This window comes from Artemia franciscana, chromosome 10, assembly GCF_032884065.1.
Source record: "Artemia franciscana chromosome 10, ASM3288406v1, whole genome shotgun sequence".
Classification (NCBI taxonomy): Eukaryota; Metazoa; Arthropoda; class Branchiopoda; order Anostraca; family Artemiidae; genus Artemia; species Artemia franciscana.
In genome coordinates, this window is record NC_088872.1 from 24,331,939 (window position 1) to 24,351,314 (window position 19,376).

Below are 19,376 nucleotides of genomic sequence, written 5' to 3' on the forward strand. Positions count from 1 at the left end.
TTATTAACTCATTTTCTGTCTATTTTTTTACCCTCTTTGAAGTAATTAGCGATTGTACTGTTATTTTTTTTAAAAAGAGAGTTTGCTTTCCACAGCAAAAAAGAATTATCCTTGATATTAGGGCGTTTATCCCCCTTTTCTGGATAAAGTACAGCTTTCAATGGATCAATTTTGGAAACTATCATTTTTCATTAAAATCAACGTTTTCGCAATAGAAGAACTACCCCCCAAAGCACCCATATTGCACTGTTAACCCTAAAATTTCCCTTTCAGTGGGATATAATAGATTAATCACTGGTTTTAAATCGCTATGAACATAATCTGAGCCTAAAACGTACTTTTGAGGTTTCAGTCTTCTTCCCCCCATCCGCTAAAATACTACAGATTAAAGTTAATCTGTATTTTCCAATATACGTGCTTTTGCATTTACTTAGTTACTAAATAAAAAAAAAAGTGCTACTTTATATCTGCTGTTTCGAAGGTTTTGCCCCTCCCCCGAAAAAAAATCCTGCGTAAGTGCCTATAAGTAACTGTTTGGATTAATATCTTGGCATAACATTTGATCAGGTGCGGTTTTAGGCCTCATAATGGAGGGAGCGGGTACACCACAATAGTTTAAAATAATACAGCCACTTCCCCCGACTGCCAAGCCTTAAAACAGTGAGAGAAACTATGGCGTAAATAATAAAAAAATCCTAAATGAAATCCTTTTTCTTTCTTACTTTATCTCTGCCGACTTAATTTGACATGTGGAGGTGTTCCGCGGATTTGTCAGCTGTGTTGAAATTGCAATGGAAGATATTTTCCGGGGGAGGGGGATTATTCGAGGAAAAATTCTCCATGGTGAAATTGTTCAGAGGAGCACGTATCAACTGGGAGGGTGGATTCTTTTATGTTTGGATTAAAAATTTAGTTTAGTATTTGGTCAATAGTGGTTTTACGCCTCATAATCGAGGGGGGCAAGGTATACCAAAGGAATGTAAAAATATAATATAATGAAGTTCATGTCAGAAAAATAGGGAGAAGGGTAGCTACCCCCTCCCCCACCCAAGACACAGAGGGCCATTTTATTTGATTAAAACAATGAGGGTGAATATGACGTAAATTTAAAAAAAAATCCCGGAGTATAAGGTAGGAGCAAAAAAAAAACTAAGTCAAGGGTAAATTAATCTAAATTGGCTGGTATTCACCTTGGTAGGGTTTGGGTAGCAAGGTTTGTAACATAAAACTACAGACTCCTCCTAAATAGATAAAAAATGTTAATGCTTGAAACGGTTGAAGAGGCTAAACGATAACCAGGGAGGGTGTGAGAGGGGGAATGGGTATGAAGAAAATAGGTTTCTGCCCCGTCTCATGTCAACTGATGGCAAAGGAGGATCTAGAGTATTTTGTGTATGTGGGGGGGGGGGGGAATTTGGCAATAGGGGGTCTCAATCTATTAAGTTAGTTAACGAAGTTTCTCTCTCCCTCTCTTTCTTTCTCTTTATCTCTCTCTCTCTTTCTCTCTCTCTCTCTCTCTCTCTCTCTCTCTCTCTCTCTCTCTCTCTCTCTCTCTCTCTCTCTCTCTCTCTCTAGATTCTTCGGTAATTGGCAGTTATTTTCAAACAACTTGTAGTAACGAACTGTAAACAAGGAGCGACCTGGCTCAATAGTAACCGAAACTCTAAAAAACAGAATTTCGATAAGATGCATCAAAAGAATTGTCTAATTATGCTGATTTTAAATATACAAGTTCCATTAAGTTTAATCTTACTGATTAAAGGCGACAAGCTTGAGAAAGTTTGCTTGATTTTCAATAAAAGGGGGAAACACCCCCTAAAAGTATTAGAGTCTTAAAGAAAACCACATCATCGGATTCAGCGTATCAGAAAACTGTACTGTAGTAGTTTTAAGCTCCTATCTGCAAAAATGTGGAATTTTATAGTTTTTGCCAGAAGAAATATCACGGATGCGACTTAACTTGTTTGTTTTATCTGTTTATTTTTGTTGTTGTTGTTGTTTGTTTGTCTGTTTTTCCTAGGAGTGTATCGTATCGTATCAACCCAGTGATCCTAGAATATCGTGAGAGGGCTCATTCAAACGGAAATTAAAAGTTCTAGTGCCGTTTTTAGTGACCAAAAAGGTTGGAGGGCAGCCTGGCCCCCTCCCCCGCCCCCTTTTTCCTAAGTCGTCCAGTCAAAATTTTGAGATAGCAATTTTGCTCATCATAGTCGAAAGGTCCCACAATTAGGCCTTTGGATGTAACATGAGCCCCCAACAGCCCCAGGCGAAAGGTCCTTAAGTCATAAAACTTGCCCTTTTTTACACATATTATTTATCATTATGAAGTATGTGTACATTTTCTGGTGGGGTGGGGGTAGCGAATTTTTCGCTGGGGGTGTTTCCACGGGGGGAATTTTCTAATGGGAGGGAAGTATGCAGGGGGCGAACTTGTCAGGGGAAATAATACACTGGGAGAATTTGTCAGAAGTCCTATACACAATTCTTTTTAAATGTCTTGCTTTCTCTTTTCCGTTTCAATTCTACGCGTGGAGTTGTTAAGGGTGATTGCTCAGGGTAAATCTTCACTGGGATTGAATTTTCTGGAGGATATTTCCGTGGGGAGGGGGATTTCTCCGTGGATGTGGATTAATGCCAAATTTCCTGGCATTAATTAAAAACGATCAGAAATTATATAAAAAAAGAAATGTTTTTTTTCAACTGAAAGTTATGAGCAACATTAAAACTTAAAAGGAACAGAAATTTTTACGTGTATGAAAGGGATTCCCCCCTCCTCAACACCTTGCTCTTTACTCTAAACTTTGAATTTTGTCCCAATTCTTTAAGAATGACTCCTGAAACACCAGGATCGTTTAATTAGAACAATAGGAAGCTTTTTTGAAAGTAATAAAAACTTTAGCGTAAAGAGCGAGGCGTTGAGGAGGGGGTAATCCGCTTCATACACGGAAAAAATTCTGTTCGTTTTATCTCCTTAATTTCAGTTGAAAAACTTGTAATATTTATTTTATATTTATTAAAAAGAAAAATTGTTGTCACTTGATCAGGCCTCAGTCTCGTCTAATATTGTCATTTTTAGTAATAAATTATTCTGAAATAGATCAATATACGTTTTTGTAAGACCATTACTGGATTACTTTAGATTATATCCAAATATTTTGATTATACCTTTGAAATAATATCCTAAAGGTGATATCCAAATCCCGTATATGGAACAACAAAGATCGTGTAAAAGCGATAATATACAAAGGCATAAGCTTCATAAATGTATGTTGGGTGGAGGAAGGGCTCTTAATCTATTTGGCAAGTTAGCAAACTCTCTTCCTCTTTCTCTCTCTCTCTCTCTCTCTCTCTCTCTCTCTCTCTCTCTCTCTCTCTCTCTCTCTCTCTCTCTCTCTCTCTCTCTCTCTCTCTCTCTCTCTCCGTTCTTCGGTAATTTTTCGTTATTTTATTTACAAAAAATTTGTTATTTGGCCAGGCTTCAGTCACCGCTAATATTATTGTCTTCAGTAATAAACCATTCTGGAATTGATCAATATAATTTTTGTAAGGCCATTGCTGAATCCCTTTAGATATGTCATGTAGTTTGAAAGAGAAAGAGCAGTGGAAAACTGGCACCACGAGGAAACCACTAAGTTGGAAAATAGAGGACACCGCAGCAAAGGGTGGGGGGGGGTCAAAAACTTATAGAATTTGAGACTCTGGATGCCCTCTACCAAAAACACAAAATTTACTATCCTATGTTTTGATTATTTTTACACAAAGCTTACTTGAATCTCGGTATTTTTATTACATAAAAAAAACTAGTTTTTTTAACTGAAAGTAAGGAGCGACATTAAAACATAAAACAAACAGAAATTACTCCGTATATGAAATGGGTTGTCCCCTCCGCAATCCCTCGCTCTTTACGCTAAAGCTTTTAATTGTTTTAAAAAGCAGAATTGTGGCAAAGAGTCAAACTTTAGCGTAAAGAGCGAGGGATTGCGGAGGGGACAACCAATTTCATATACGGAGTAATTTCTGTTCGTTTTAAGTTTTAATGTCGCTCCTTACTTTCAGTTAAAAAAACTAATTTTTTTTATGTAATTTCTGAACGTTTTTGAATTAATGCATGCTTGATTTTGGCTCTTCACACATAAATTATTAAAATGAAATTTGCATATTAATTCCTTTTTTGGCTAAATGGCTTTCTCTTAGTTTTGATCAGACGATTTTGAGAAATAAGGGATGGGGAAGGAGGCCTAGTTGCCATGCAATTTTTTTCGTTTACATAAAAAGGCAACTATAAATTTTAGTTTTTAACGAATTTTTTTATTAGTAAAAACTATACGTAACTTAAGAATTAACTTACGTAACAAACTTTTATATTCTTTAATTTTTATTATGTATATGAGGGTGTTTTTACCCTCGTTAATACCTCGTTCTTTACACTAAATCGTAAGTTTTGTCCCAATCATTTAAGAATGACCCCTGAATCAGAAGGGCCGTAGAAAAAATAGTTGAAATTACTAAAAATACTATAGCATAAAGAGCGAGGTATTTATCTCCTCCTAAATACCTCACTCTTTATGCTAAAGTATTTTTAGAACCCCTCATATGCGTAATAATCTCTGTTCGTTTTAAGTTTCAATGCTACTCTTTACTTTCAATTGAAAAACTTTTCCATGTTTATTTTTTCATTGTTTTTTTTTTATAATAATTTTAGAAAATTCTGTGCCCTTTTCATTGAATTTCTGTTCCCTCGTGACATATTTCTCCAAGGAAAGATTCTCCCACATAGCCCCCTCCCCCCAACCCCACCCCAAAACCAAAAAAAATTCCCTGAAAACGACTGTACACTTGCCAATAACCATCATTATATGTAAACACTGGTCGAAGTTTGTAACTTGCAGCCCCTCCCCCAGGGACTTTGGGGGAGTAAGTCATTCCCCAAAGACATAGTTATTATGGTTTTTGACTATGCCAAATGGCTATCTCAAAATTTTGATCTGTTGACTTCGGAGAAAAATGAGCGTGGGAGGGGGCGTAGGTGCCCTCCAATTTTTTTGGTCACTTAAAAAGGGCACTAGAACTTTTCATTTCCGTTAGAATGAGCCCTCTTGCGACATTATAGGACCATTTGGTCGATACGATGACCCCTGCGAAAAAAAACAACACACAAATAAACACGCACCCGTGATTTGTCTTCTGGCAAATAATACGAAATTCCACATTTTTGTAGATAGGAGCTTGAAAATTTTGCTAAAGGGTCTTCTGATACGCCGAATGTGATGGTGTGATTTTCGTTAAGATTCTGTGACTTTTAGGGGGTGTTTTCCCCTATTTTCTAAAATAAGGCAAATTTTTCCAGGCTCGTAACTTTTGATGACAAAGACTAAATTTTATGAAACTTATATATTTAAAATCAGCATGAAAATCTGATTCTTTTGATGTATATTTTATCATCAAAATTCCGTTTTTTAGAGTTTCGTTTACTTTTGAGCCGGGTCACTCCTTACTACAGTTCGTTACCACGAACTGTTTGATTACAATAATAAAATGTTACTATGAATTCAAGTGTACACTTCTACGTGTGGATTATAACAGTAATTATGGCGGTCACTCAGGAAAAGTTCGATGAAGGAATGAATCGGCTTCAGGCGTTACTGGATAAAATTTTAGCAGAGCAGAAAAGTTTTTCTGTCTCAATAATTGCCCTTCAAGACAAAATAAGGCAAATATCGGCGTAAAATGCGAATCTACGAGATGAATACGAAAAGCTTCGACATATTCTAGAGCAAGAAAAATTGCGGAATGACGATTTGAACAGTAAGCTTTTGGACATTGAAGTGAGAGAAAGGAAGTTGAATTTGATTGTTCATGGTCTGCCTGCTGAAAGGCATAATCAATCAGTGACTAACAACGAAAAGTCTCTTCTTTCTGGCAAATTGCAAGTTACCGAGGACATTTCTCTTACCACGTGTAATCGCCATACGAGAAACAGAAGTTCAAACAACGCTAGTAGGAAAACTAGTGTTCGACCATCCCCTGTTTTTATATTGCTAGACACAGATCATAGCATACAGGCAATTCTCAATGAGTTGAATAAGGTGAATTTTCTACGGTATGAGCTATCAAACAGTTCGTCGTAACGAACTGTAGTAAGGAGCGACCCGGCTCAATAGTAAACGAAACTCTAAAAAACGTAATTTCGATGCTAAAAGATATATCAAAAGAATGCAATTTTCACGCTGATTCTAAATATATAAGTTTCAAAAGTTACGAGCCTGAGAAAATTTGCCTTATTTTGGAAAATATGGGGAAACATCCCCTAAAAGTCATAGAATCTTAACGAAAATCACACCATCGCATTCGGCGTATCAGAGAACCCTATAGCAAAAACTTCAAGCTCCTATCTAAAAAAAATGTGGAATTTCGTATTTTTTGCCAGAAGACAAATCACGGGTGCGTGTTTATTTGTTTGTTTTTTTCCCCAGGGGTCATCGTATCAACCAAGTGGTCCTAGAGTGTCGCAAGAGGGCTCATTATTACTGAAATGAAAAGTTCTAGTGCCCTTTTTAAGTGATCAAAAAATTGGAGGGCACCTAGGCCCCCTCCCACGCTAATTTTTTTCCAAAAGTCAACGGATTAAAATTTTGAGATAGCCATTTTGCTCCGCATAGTCGAAAACCATAATATCTATGTCTTTGGGAATTACTTACTCCCCCACAATCCCTGGGGGAGGGGCTGCAAGTTACAAACTTTGACCAGTGTTCAAACAGTTCGTGGTAACGAACTGTAGTAAGGAGCGACCCGGCTCAATAGTAAACGAAACTCTAAAAAACGGAATTTCGATACTAAAAGATATATCAAAAGAATCGGATTTTTATGCTGATTTTAAATATATAAGTTTCATCAAAATATATAAGTTTAGTCTTTGTCATCAAAAGTTACGAGCCTGAGAAAATTTGCCTTATTTTGGAAAATAGGGGGTAACACCCCCTAAAAGTCATAGGATCTTAACGAAAATTACACCATCGCATTCAGCGTATCAGAGAACCCTAAACACAAAATTCCAAGGTCCAATCTACAAAAATGTGGAATTTCGTATTTTTTGCCAGAAGACAAATCACGGGTGCGTGTTTATTTGTTTTTTGTTTGTTTTTTTTTCCCAGGGGTCATCGTATCGACCAAGTGGTCCTAGAATGTTGCAAGAGGGCTCATTCTAACGGAAATGAAAAGTTCTAGTGCCCTTTTTAAGTGACCAAAAAAATTGGAGGGCACCTAGGCCCCCTCCCACGCTCATTTTTTCCCCAAAGTCAACGGATCAAAATTTTGAGATAGCCATTTTGTTCCGCATAGTCGAAAACCATAATAACTATGTCTTTGGGGATGACTTACCCCCCAAAGTCCCTGGGGGAGGGGCTGCAAGTTACAAACTTTGACCAATGTTTACATACAGTAATGGTTACTGGGAAGTGTACCGATGTTATCAGGGGGATTTTTTTGGTTGGGTGTGGGGTTCAGGGGAGGGGGCTATATGGGAGGATCTTTCCTTGGAGGAGTATTTCATGGGGGAAGAGAAATTCAATGAAAAGGGCGCAGGACTTTCTAGCATTACTATAAAAAAAACAATGAAAATATAAACATGAAAAAGTTTTTTCAATTGAAAGTAAGAAGAAGTATTAAAACTTAAAACGAACAGAGATTATTACGCACATGAAGGGTTCTAAAAATACTTTAGCATAAAGAGCGAGGTATTTAGGAGGAGATAAATACTTCGCTCTTTATGTTAAAATTTTTTTTAATAATTTCAACTATTTATTCTACGGCCTTTCTGATTCAGGGGTATTCTTAAAGAATTGGGATAAAACGTAACGTAAGTTATGTAAGTTATGTACGTTTGTTACGTAAGTTAATTCTTAAGTTACGTTTTTTTTTTACTAATAAAAACGTTCGTTAAAAATTAAAAGATCTAGTTACCTTTTTGAGTAACCGAAAAATTGGAAGGCAACTAGACCTCCTTCCCCACCCCTTATTTCTCAAAATCGTCTGATCAAAACTAAGAGAAAGCCATTTAGCCAAAAAAAAATTAATATGCAAATTTCATTTTAGTAATTTATGTACGGAGAGCCAAAATCAGACATGTATTAATTCAAAAACTTTCAGAAATTAAATAAAAAAAACAAGTTTTTTTAAATGAAAGTAAGGAGCGACATTAAAACTTAAAACGAACAGAAATTACTCCGTATATGAAAGGGGCTTTTCCTCCTCGACACCCCGCTCCTTGCGTTAAAGTTTGATTCTTTCTCGCAACTCTACTTTTTAAAACAATAAAAAACTTTAGCGTAAGGAGCGGGGTGTCGAGGAGGAAAAGCCCCTTTCATATACGGAGTAATTTCTGTTCGTTTTAAGTTTTAATGTCGCTCCTTACTTTCATTTAAAAAAACTTGTTTTTTTTTATTTAATTACATATAGTAATGGTTATTAGGAAGTGTACAGACGTTTTCAGGGGGATTATTTTGGTTTGGGGGGTGGGATTGATGGGAGGGGGCTATGTGGGAGGATCTTTCATTGGAGGAATATGTCATGGGGGAAGAAAAATTCAATGAAAAGGGCGCAGGATTTTCAAGCATTACTATAAAAAAACAATGAAAAAATAAACATGAAAACGTTTTTCCAATTGAAAGTAAGGAATAGCATTTAAATTTAAAACGAACAGAGATTATTACGCATATGAGGGGTTCTAAAAATACTTTAGCATAAAGAACGAGGTATATAGGAGGAGATAAATACCTCGCTCTTTATGCTAAAGTATTTTTAGTCATTCTTAAAGTCATTCTTAAAGAACTGGGACAAAACTTACGATTTAGTGTAAAGAGTGAGGTATTAACGAGGGTAAAAACCCCCTCGTACACATAATAAAAACATAAGAATATAAAAGTTTGTTACGTAAGTTAATTCTTAAGTTACGCATATTTTTTACTAATAAAAACGTTCTTTAAAAATTAAAAGTTCTAGTAGCCTTTTTAAGTAGCCGAAAAATTGGAGGGCAGCTAGGCCTCCTTCCCCACCCCTCCTTTCTCAAAATCGTCTGATCAAAACTAAGAGAAAGCCATTTAGCCAAAAAAAAAAAAATAATATACAAATTTCATTTCAATAATTTATGTGCGGAGAGCCAAAATCAAACATGCATTAATTCAAAACGTTCAAAAATTTAAATAAAAAAAAACTAGTTTTTTTAACTGAAAGTAAGGAGCGACATTAAAACTTAAAACGAACAGAAATTATTCCGTATATGAAATGGGTTGTCTCCTCCGCAATCCCTCGCTCTTTACGCTAAAGTTTGACTCTTTGCCACAATTCTACTTTTTAAAACAATTAAAAGCTTTAGCGTAAAGAGCGAGGGATTGCAGAGGGGACAACCCATTTCATATACGGAATAATTTCTGTTCGTTTTAAGTTTTAATGTCGCTCCTTACTTTCAGTTAAAAAAACTAGTTTTTTTATTTAATTGTCTAAAGGAAAGGACACGCGTGATTCGGGTTGGGCTCGTCTTACGCGCATAGAGCAAAAAGGAACAAATTATGGCTCAAGTGTAAAAAGTCTCCGTCTTCACAATGGGTTAAGATTGACTAGTTACAGTGATTAATAATGGTATTTCTTTCGTGAGACTATTTTATTAAATGTTTCTCTGTTTATAGGATCCTAGTTTTTCTTGAGCGTTCTTTGTCCCTCTGTAGCTCATTATGAGTTTTTTTTTGTCTTTTTTTGTGTTTTTCATTTCTTTCTCTTGTTTCTATTTATTTTCAAGTAGTTTCTTTTTCTTTCACAATTATTTTCGAGTTTTCGCTAGTTCTTTTGTTTTTGATACCCCAAGACTCAGACGGTGTGCATTTTGGAAAGTTTCTGCTGGTCCTGATCATAATTCTGATTGTTTACACTGAATGATAATTGTATTGGGAATAGACTGAGGGATCTTGAGTCTAACTCTTTTGATTTTTTCCATATTCCAGAGCCAAGATAAATTTGTTGGAATCAGAAGAATGATAGTAGATTAATTAATGATCGAAAATGTAAATATTAATTAGGTCTACCTTCTGAAGTTTCTGATTTCACCAGTACCAGTGTTGTGAGAACACTTTTTTTTTTATAAAAAATACACGGATTTTTAAATTGTAGAGCTTTTTTTAGTTCTCAGGATGATCTTGTCGATGTACTTCATAAGCTATCTTGTCATGTCGTTGGGTTCTGTGTGACTTTTCTTACAGACCCAACTCCTCATGTTGTTTTTCCTGGATATCAATTTAATTTTAAAAACCAATTGGCAAGGCACCAAGGGGGTTTAGCAGTATTAGTAAAAGAAAGTATCTCTTTTGGACGCCTTGCAAATCTGGAATGTTCTTTTGAGGGAAATGCTTTTGAAGTAATGGTGACTGAAACTAGTTTCGGAAAAAAAGATATAGTTTTTTGCGTAGTATACCGACCACCTTTTCTCCAGCCAACTCTTTCCTCTCTAAACTTCATGATTTTTTGCATCAACCTCATTTTAAGAATAAAGATGTTATTCGTTTGGGAGATTTCAATATTGACCTTCTAGAAGTTTCAAATGAACCTTCTCTTGACTTATTGTCTTCTTACTTTTCTGCCTATCTGCTTCCTACTTGCCTGATACCTACGAGAATTTCACCTAGTTCTGCTTTTCTCATTGATAATATTTTTACATCTTTACCAATCAAGAAAATTTAGGTGATTTAAGTGATATACCGGATCATTTTGTGCTGGTTTCAGATTTGGCTTTTACTTAAAAATACCACAGGTAAGTAGGGAACGTAAAGTTACGGTTAATAAATAAAATATCATTAAAGTATCTGAATTACCTGCATTAGAAATTTGTATGGCTTGAGCTGGCTTAGAGGCGTTAAGTATGTTTTTCTATAGTTTTTAACTAGGGTAATATGTATATGGTGTGGAAATTTATTGAATATGTTTGTTGGATTAGCATGATGTTATATCCACGGAGGATACATAAATTTTTACATACAGATTTTCATACAGAATATCATATAGATTTTTATGCAGAATCTGTATACAGAATACGAATTATCTTAGAAAAAGTAATGTTTTTCTAAGAAAATTTAATTGCTGCCTTGATTCTAGTTGCCCATTTGTTACAAATGCCGAGAAAAATTTCCTATAAGGTCATGAATAACGTGTGGAATTTTAATATCGGTAAGAAAAAAAATCATTTATTTAAGAAGCAGTTAAAGAATCCAACTAATTATAATATTAAAAAAATTAAATTTTCAAAAGTAAATTAACCATATTGTTACAATTGTCGAAACAAATGTATTATAATTAGTCTTTTGAAGAAGCTCAAAATTCACCTCGCAAAACATGGTCTTTAATTAATTCTTTTATAAAATAAGGAAAGTAATTCTAAGTTTCCTGAAGTTTTTAGTTTAGAGGATGGATCGACTACTAATAAATCGGAGAAACTGGGTGATGTTTTGAATGCTTATTTTGCTAATATAGAAGATAAAGTTTTGTCAAACAGTTCGTGGTAACGAACTGTAGTAAGGAGCGACCCGGCTCAATAGTAACCAAAACTCTAAAGAATTGAATTTTGATATCAATAGCTACATCAAAAGAATCGCATTTTAATGCTGATTTTAAATATATAAGTTTCATCAAGTTTAGTCCTACCCATCAAAAGTTACGAGCCTGAGAAAATTTACCTTATTTATGAAAATAGGGGGAAACACCCCCTAAAAGTCGTAGGATCTTAACGAAAATTACACCATCAGATTCAGCGTATCAGAGAACCCTATACACAAAATTCCAAGGTCCAATCTACAAAAATGTGGAATTTCGTATTTTTTGCCAGAAGACAAATCACGGGTGTGTGTTTATTTGTTTGTTTGTTTTTTTTTTTCCCAGGGGTCATCGTATCGACCAAGTGGTCCTAGAATGTCGCAAGAGGGCTCATTCTAACGGAAATGAAAAGTTCTAATGCCCAAATGGGAAGTGTACCGATGTTATCAGGGGGATTTTTTTGGTTGGGTGTGGGGTTCAGGGGAGGGGGCTATATGGGAGGATCTTTCCTTGGAGGAGTATTTCATGGGGGAAGAGAAATTCAATGAAAAGGGCGCAGGACTTTCTAGCATTACTATAAAAAAAACAATGAAAATATAAACATGAAAAAGTTTTTTCAATTGAAAGTAAGAAGAAGTATTAAAACTTAAAACGAACAGAGATTATTACGCACATGAAGGGTTCTAAAAATACTTTAGCATAAAGAGCGAGGTATTTAGGAGGAGATAAATACTTCGCTCTTTATGTTAAAAATTTTTTTGCTAATATAATAAAATAATATAATAATATAATATAATAAAATTTGCTAATAAAATAATTCTTATTTTGCTAATATAGAAGATAAAGTTTTGTCAAACAGTTCGTGGTAACGAACTGTAGTAAGGAGCGACCCGGCTCAATAGTAACCAAAACTCTAAAGAATTGAATTTTGATATCAATAGCTACATCAAAAGAATCGCATTTTAATGCTGATTTTAAATATATAAGTTTCATCAAGTTTAGTCCTACCCATCAAAAGTTACGAGCCTGAGAAAATTTGCCTTATTTATGAAAATAGGGGGAAACACCCCCTAAAAGTCGTAGGATCTTAACGAAAATGACACCATCAGATTCAGCGTATCAGAGAACCCTACTGTAGAAGTTTCAAGCTCCTATCTACAAAAATGTGGAATTTTGTATTTTTTGCCAGAAGACAAATCACGGGTGTGTGTTTATTTGTTTGTTTGTTTTTTTTTTTTCCCAGGGGTCATCGTATCGACCAAGTGGTCCTAGAATGTCGCAAGAGGGCTGATTCTAACGGAAATGAAAAGTTCTAATGCCCTTTTTAAGTGACCAAAAAATTTGGAGGGCATCTAGGCCCCCTCCCACGCTCATTTTTTTCCCAAAGTCAACGGATCAAAATTTTGAGATAGCCATTTTGTTCAACATAGTCGAAAACCATAATAACTATGTCTTTGGGGATGACTTACTCCCCCACAATCCCTGGGGGAGGGGCTGCAAGTTACAAACTTTGACCAGTGTTTACATATAGTAATGGTTATTGTGAAGTGTACAGACGTTTTCAGGGGGATTTTATTTTATTTGGGGGTGGGGCTGAGGAGAGGGGGCTATGTTGGAGGATCTTTCCTTGGAGGAATCTGTCATGGGGGAAGAAAAATTCAATGAAAAGGGCGCAGGATTCTCTAGCATTACTATAAGAAAACAATGAAAAATAAACATGAAAACGTTTTTTCAAATGAAAGGAAGAAGTAGCATTGAAACTTAAAACGAACAGAGATTATTACGCATATGAGGGGTTCTAAAAATACTTTAGCATAAAGAGCGAGGTATTTAGGAGGAGATAAATACCTTGCTCGTTATGCTAAAGTATTTTTAGTAATTTCAACTATTTATTTTACGGCCTTTCTGATTCAGGGGTCATTCTTAAAGAATTGGGACAAAACTTACGATTTAGTGTAAAGAGCGAGGTATTAACGAGGGTACAAACCCCCTCGTATACATAATAAAAATATAAGGTTATGAAAGTTTGTTACGTAAGTTAATTCTTAAGTTACGCATATTTTTTACTAATAAAAACGTTCGTTAAAATTAAAAGTTCTAGTTGCCTTTTTAAGTAACCGAAAAATTACAGGGCAACTAGGCCTCCTTCCTCACCCCTTATTTCTCAAAATCATCTGATCAAAACTAAGAGAAAGCCATTTAGCCAAAAAAGGAATTAATATGCAAATTTCATTTTAATAATTTATGTGCGGAGAGCCAAAACCAAACATGCATTAATTCAAAAACGTTCAGAAATTAAATAAAAAAAAACTATTTTTTTTAGCTGAAAGTAAGGAGCGACATTAAAACTTAAAACGAACAGAAATTACTCCGTATATGAAATGGGTTGTCCTCTCCACAATCCCTCGCTCTTTACGCTAAAGTTTGACTTTTTGCCACAATTCTACTTTTTAAAACAATTAAAAGCTTTAGCGTAAAGAGCGAGGGATTGTGGAGGGGACAACCCATTTCATATACGGCGTAATTTCTGTTCGTTTTAAGTTTTAATGTCGCTCCTTACTTTCAGCTAAAAAAATTAGTTTTTTTTTTTATTTAATCATCAGTAATGAATCAGTTTGATTCACGCGGTGATCTAAATCCAGGAAATTCAGCGGGAATTGACGGGTTTAGTTCTATAATTGTCAAAGAAATATTGTGTGCAGTAATTTCACCATTTCATTATACAATTAATCTTTTATTTTAAACTGAAGTTTTCCCATCTGCTTTTAAAGAAGGAAGGATAATTCCACTTCACAAAGGTGACTCTCCTGAAAACCCATCAAGTTACCACCCAATTTTTATTTTGTCAGCTTTTTCTAAAATATTTGAGAAGGCAATCTATAAAAGGTTTTATGATTTTCTTAAATCGTCTAATTTCTTCACAAATTCCCAACTCAATTTTAGGTCTCGGTACAACACTGAACACGCTATCCTTGCTCTCGTCTAATATATTCATGAATGCTTAGGTAGAGGGAAAATTCCAGCAACAATATATTTAGATTAAAAAAGAAACAATCGGTACAATATTCCCATTGTATTCGTTTTTGTAAATTGGATAGTTTTGAAGTACACGGACCGGCGATGGATCTAGTTAAATCTTATCTTGATAAGAGAAAGCAGTGAATAGACGGAGGCAATTTCCTCACTCTGCCTGTTCCTCAGGCTTCAAAGGGTACCTCAGGGCTCTGTCCTAGGTCCTCTGCTTTTTCTTATTTATATAAATGATCTCCACCGCGCTTTGGCAATCTCGTGTCTCAACACACATTTTGCTGAAGATACGGTATTTTCACTTTCTGAGAGGAATGACGAGGAGTAAATTTAATAACTTACGGCAGAAAGTCAAATATCTGCCCTCTTATTGCCCGAGTTACTTCTTCAAAGTATCAATTATCAATACCTTAGGCGGAAATGATAAAGTACCTTTGACTTGTGGTTGATGAAGGCTTATATTTTAAAAGACACATTCAAAATCTACGCTAAAAGGTTTCAAGGTAAGTTGGTTTATTCCGAAGGTTGAAACATTATTTGCCCGACTCTGCTTTATGAAGCATTTATTTTGCTCTGATTTAGTCTAATTCTAATCACTGTTCTCTAGTATACTTATCTACATTTAAAAGCCATATTAAACCAATGCAGATTATACAAATTAAAGCCCTAAGATTCCTGAAACTTTTTATTCCATCACCTATTGCCCTTTCAAACAAGTCTTCTGAAGCATCTTTATACACTTATCTAGATATACTTTCAGTTCCTCAAGTCAGAAGATTTACATAATTATGACAATCGACACAAAAAGAATATCAACATTGACAAGTACTGGGAGATATAAATTTTGTGTCAATAGTCCGGTGCTGCGATACTCACAAGGATCGTATTGATAAATTTTCTTCTATCCAATTAATAAGAAGGAATCTTAAATTTCATTTAGTTCAAGATTATCTTTAATTTAGTGCCTATTTAATAAATTAAGGTTTAGTGTCTATTTAATAAAATAAGGTTATCTTGTAGTGCTAATTTATATTTAATGATTTTGAAATGTTTGTATTTATTTACGGATCCTGCGTTAGCTGCTACTTTCATATTATTGTTGTGTTATTATGTCTTTGCCATCGTATTTATCTTTGTATTGTAGTGTCATTGTGTTGCGAGCGAAACACTTAGGTTTTGTCCCGTTTTTTTTTCCTATGCAGTTTTTACGGAAAGTGTGGACCTCAGGCCGGATTAATGAATATGACATTACATTTTGGAAAGCTCCACAGAACTCTTGCCTGGGGCCAAAAAGGATGGTTTTTGCTTGTCTACAAGCAAGAGCCTATGGTGTGCGAAGTGAAGTGGAGTCAGTAGGTGGAGGTGTGCGAAGTGAAGTGGAGCCTATGTCAGAGAGAGTATTCTGAAGTTGTGCAGCCAAGCTTTCATTTCATCAAACCATGTTTCTGCTTTCGAGTGGAAAGCTCCGTTCTAGCAGGCAAGCAGGCAGGCACCACTTTCAAATTGAAGGCGGACTAAAATCTATATGTGTTAAATATATGCGGGAGTTACCCAGCCCCACAGCTAATATATCTTCCTTGAGTGATAAATAGAAAAATTTACAGAAGCAAAAATGTGGCATTTTCCCACGGGTCCGAAAGTGCTGCCATCTATTGTTTCTACCCATTTCTGTTCGTGATTTCAGCTGAGTTTATCATTCGGTTTTTCGGACTTGGGATTGCGGTAGAAAAATGGTATCAGATGTGCCTAATAAACTTTATAGATCTCTCATTGCTAAAGAAATTGGAGCTTATCCTTTGCTCCTTTCTAAGCGGTGACGTTAGAAAGTTGGCCTGCAGCAAAAAAAAAAAAAATCAACTTTTGAACTAAGTTAGATAGAATTTTTTTTGACGGCAATCGATAGCTCTTGATGAGCTGATCAAAGTATATGAAATCCAGTTTTCGGTACAAAAATTCCTTCATGAGGTATACCAGTTTGAAAGTTTCAAGGGGTTGCCAACTTCAGTAGTAAGGTACACACTAAAACGAAATCTAGGCCTATACAAATTGTGAGACATATAGAGGACATGTATGCAAGAGTCGACTGTTAGGTAATAATCACCTTCGGCAATGAGGGGTTAACAACTTTGCCAGTTTGTGTATCTATTATTTGTTTCCAGTGTATATGATGGTAAAACCAATTTGGTTCCAGCGGTAAGACATGCAGGGGACTTGTATAATCGGTTGTTGGGCTACAATCATCTTCAGCTATGAAGGGTTTGCAACTTTTGCTAGTTTGTGTACCCATTTATTTATTTCCAGTGAAAATGATGTCTATCACGGGAGTGGGATTTGTATGTAAGAATCTGTTCACTTTGGGCTAGAAATTTGTGCAAATTGGTGCATATTGTATTCGATCTCTTTAAATCTGACAGAATTAAGTGTTTATGCGACGGGTACAAACGATAACGTAAAACAATGAGGTAGTTTCGTAATAATTAGTGTAACCTATGGTATTTTAATCCTGAAAAGTTACGGATAGCTTTATAATACCAACTAGATTATATAAGATATTGTTCCAAGTTTTCATCCGTCACGATGTCTACGATTGAAAAGGATAAAGTTCAACTGGCTGCAAAGTCAATTTAGTCCCTTCTTTCGATACTATTTTGTTGTTGTTTTTTCAACGCTGAGGAATAGCCTTTGATCATGTGATTACTGATCGATAGCGAAGAAACAAAACAAAAGTGTTGCTCTCGCAAAACTTTAGTCAAAGTGTTTTTAGTGTTTTAGTGATAGTCAAAGTGTTTTTAGTCAAAGTTTTAACAAAGGTTGCGGCAACACTTCACGTTGCCCGGGCAACGTAGGTCTAGTTTTATCTTTGTCCAGGCCTAGTTTTTCGAGCTTGTCTCCCCATGGGCCCGTATGAAATATATATATGTATATGTGAATAATAAATGATTGAACTTAAGATAACAATGAAAAGGTCATATCATAGCTTTTTGATCATAGTCATTTTATGGTACTATAAATCCTCTAATTTCTAGATCTTTTCCTCTGGTGTTTGGCAATATTGATTTATTTTTATTAACGTAAGTTAAAGCAGTTGATAAGAAAACAATATCCAAATACATTCTTATCAGTTCAGATTTTTCATATCATTCTTTTTAATACGCTATTGTGCAAAGATAAAAAGCAGACATCATTGCAAGAGAAAGTGTATTGTTTGTGATAGATTTGAGAAACATTTGTGGAATTTTCTGCAGGGATGGATTCCCAACAAAGAGGTAACAGTCAAACAGAAGAAAATGGAAGAACGGAATTATCCACTCTAAATGTTACGGGATTAACTAGTCCTCGAAGGAGTCGAACAAGGCGGAGGGAGACTCAACGTTCTTCAGAAACAGATAATGACACACGAGCTTCTGGAAGACGAACAAATACTTCGACAAGGCAGAGAAGAAGACATGGAAGGCGGTTAAAGAAATATTGCACTTCCATGAGGCAATTTTCGGCCATGCAGATTATAATAGGACTATCAGCGATAGCGATACAGGTGATTATTTATGTGTTAAATAACTACGTGCACTGCTCTTACAGTAGCACAAATTTACTGAAAACCTAATTTTGCTCTTTTAATGTGGAAAATCATTTCTAATTCACTCTTTAATGCTTAAAATGTTCTATAGGTGTACTTTGAGTCTTTGAAAATAGCTGTGACAGTAAGCCACGCAGAAGGGTTGACTAGAATATCACGGTCGACGCAACGGCGTTGACTTCAGTAAAAAGTGGTGTTTTCAACACTTGTTGTTTTTGGCCACTTTGCACAAGAGAGATCGTCATAAAAAGTCAGTAGGCTTCAAACTTAGGATTCAATCGAAAATTTAAAGATCTAAGGGCTGAAAGCGATTGAAAAACGGGTTTTCCTCCTTCCGTGCTCTCTTTTTTCTTAGCCCCCTGTCATTGGACCAAAATTTTGAAATATCCATTTCATTTTGACTAATGAAAGTGACTGAAAATAGCCTGCAGGGTGGAAGGTGGCATATATAACCCATCCGTAAGGGCAAGAGCTACAAAAGTGCAACTGGTCCGTTACATGCTTTAGCACTCTCATGGAAAGGATGGCCATGTAAAATCATGTTGTAACCAGAACCATAAACAGAATCTGTCTGTGGAACACTGTGTTATTATTGGCACAGATTGATCCCGAGACTCTTCAACAACCCTCCACCAGGCGTACACCCACGGGGCTAAGGGGTCTATAGCCCCAACTTCTCAATAAAAAAATAAGCTGTAAAGCTTAAAACATTTCGTTAGAATACCGGTTTTTCTAAGGAATTTTAGAAACTCTAACGTTGGTTGGCCCAGGGACCCTGGTCATTCCTTCCCTAATTATTTTTGAATGCGCCACTGCCCTCAACCGTCAACACTTTAGCAGAATAGTAGATATGTTGCAGTTTGTTTAAACTGAGATCATGCAAGGATCCTTGGTCTCAGAACAAAAGCAGATAGGTCCAAGCTACTGACTGCCTAAATGCAAAATAAGGCAAGCATCGCTAAGGACAAAAGCAGCTAACCGTAAAATCAGCGAAGTCTAAGCTGCTGAGTTTTGGAAACGTAGTGCAAAAAAGAGCTGATTCCTGAACCTATGTAAAGAACTAGCAAAGGATAAGCTGCAAACAAAGTATCAGCAAAAAAAATATTGAAGTCTTAACACTATTCAAAACTGATATAAACCTGTATTTGGTGCAAAAATGAACTTTGGCCTGGCTTAGGGAAGAAATAGGCCAAATTCTAAG

General features: G+C 35.6%; 2 protein-coding genes across 2 annotated transcripts in view; one reads left to right on the plus strand and one right to left on the minus strand.

The window, feature by feature from the left end:
- LOC136031952 (adenosine deaminase-like) overlaps positions 1 to 19,376 on the minus strand; it is a 233,178-nt gene that overhangs the window by 149,075 nt on the left and 64,727 nt on the right. The gene's annotated exons all lie outside the window — the stretch shown is intronic.
- The window catches only part of LOC136031953 (uncharacterized), a 55,475-nt gene continuing 53,841 nt past the window's right edge, over positions 17,743 to 19,376 (plus strand). Inside the window, exon 1 of the mRNA XM_065711963.1 lies at positions 17,743 to 18,133. Within this exon, the coding sequence (XP_065568035.1) occupies positions 17,846 to 18,133 (288 nt within the window). The 5' untranslated portion in view covers positions 17,743 to 17,845. The remainder of the gene's footprint in view (positions 18,134 to 19,376) is intronic.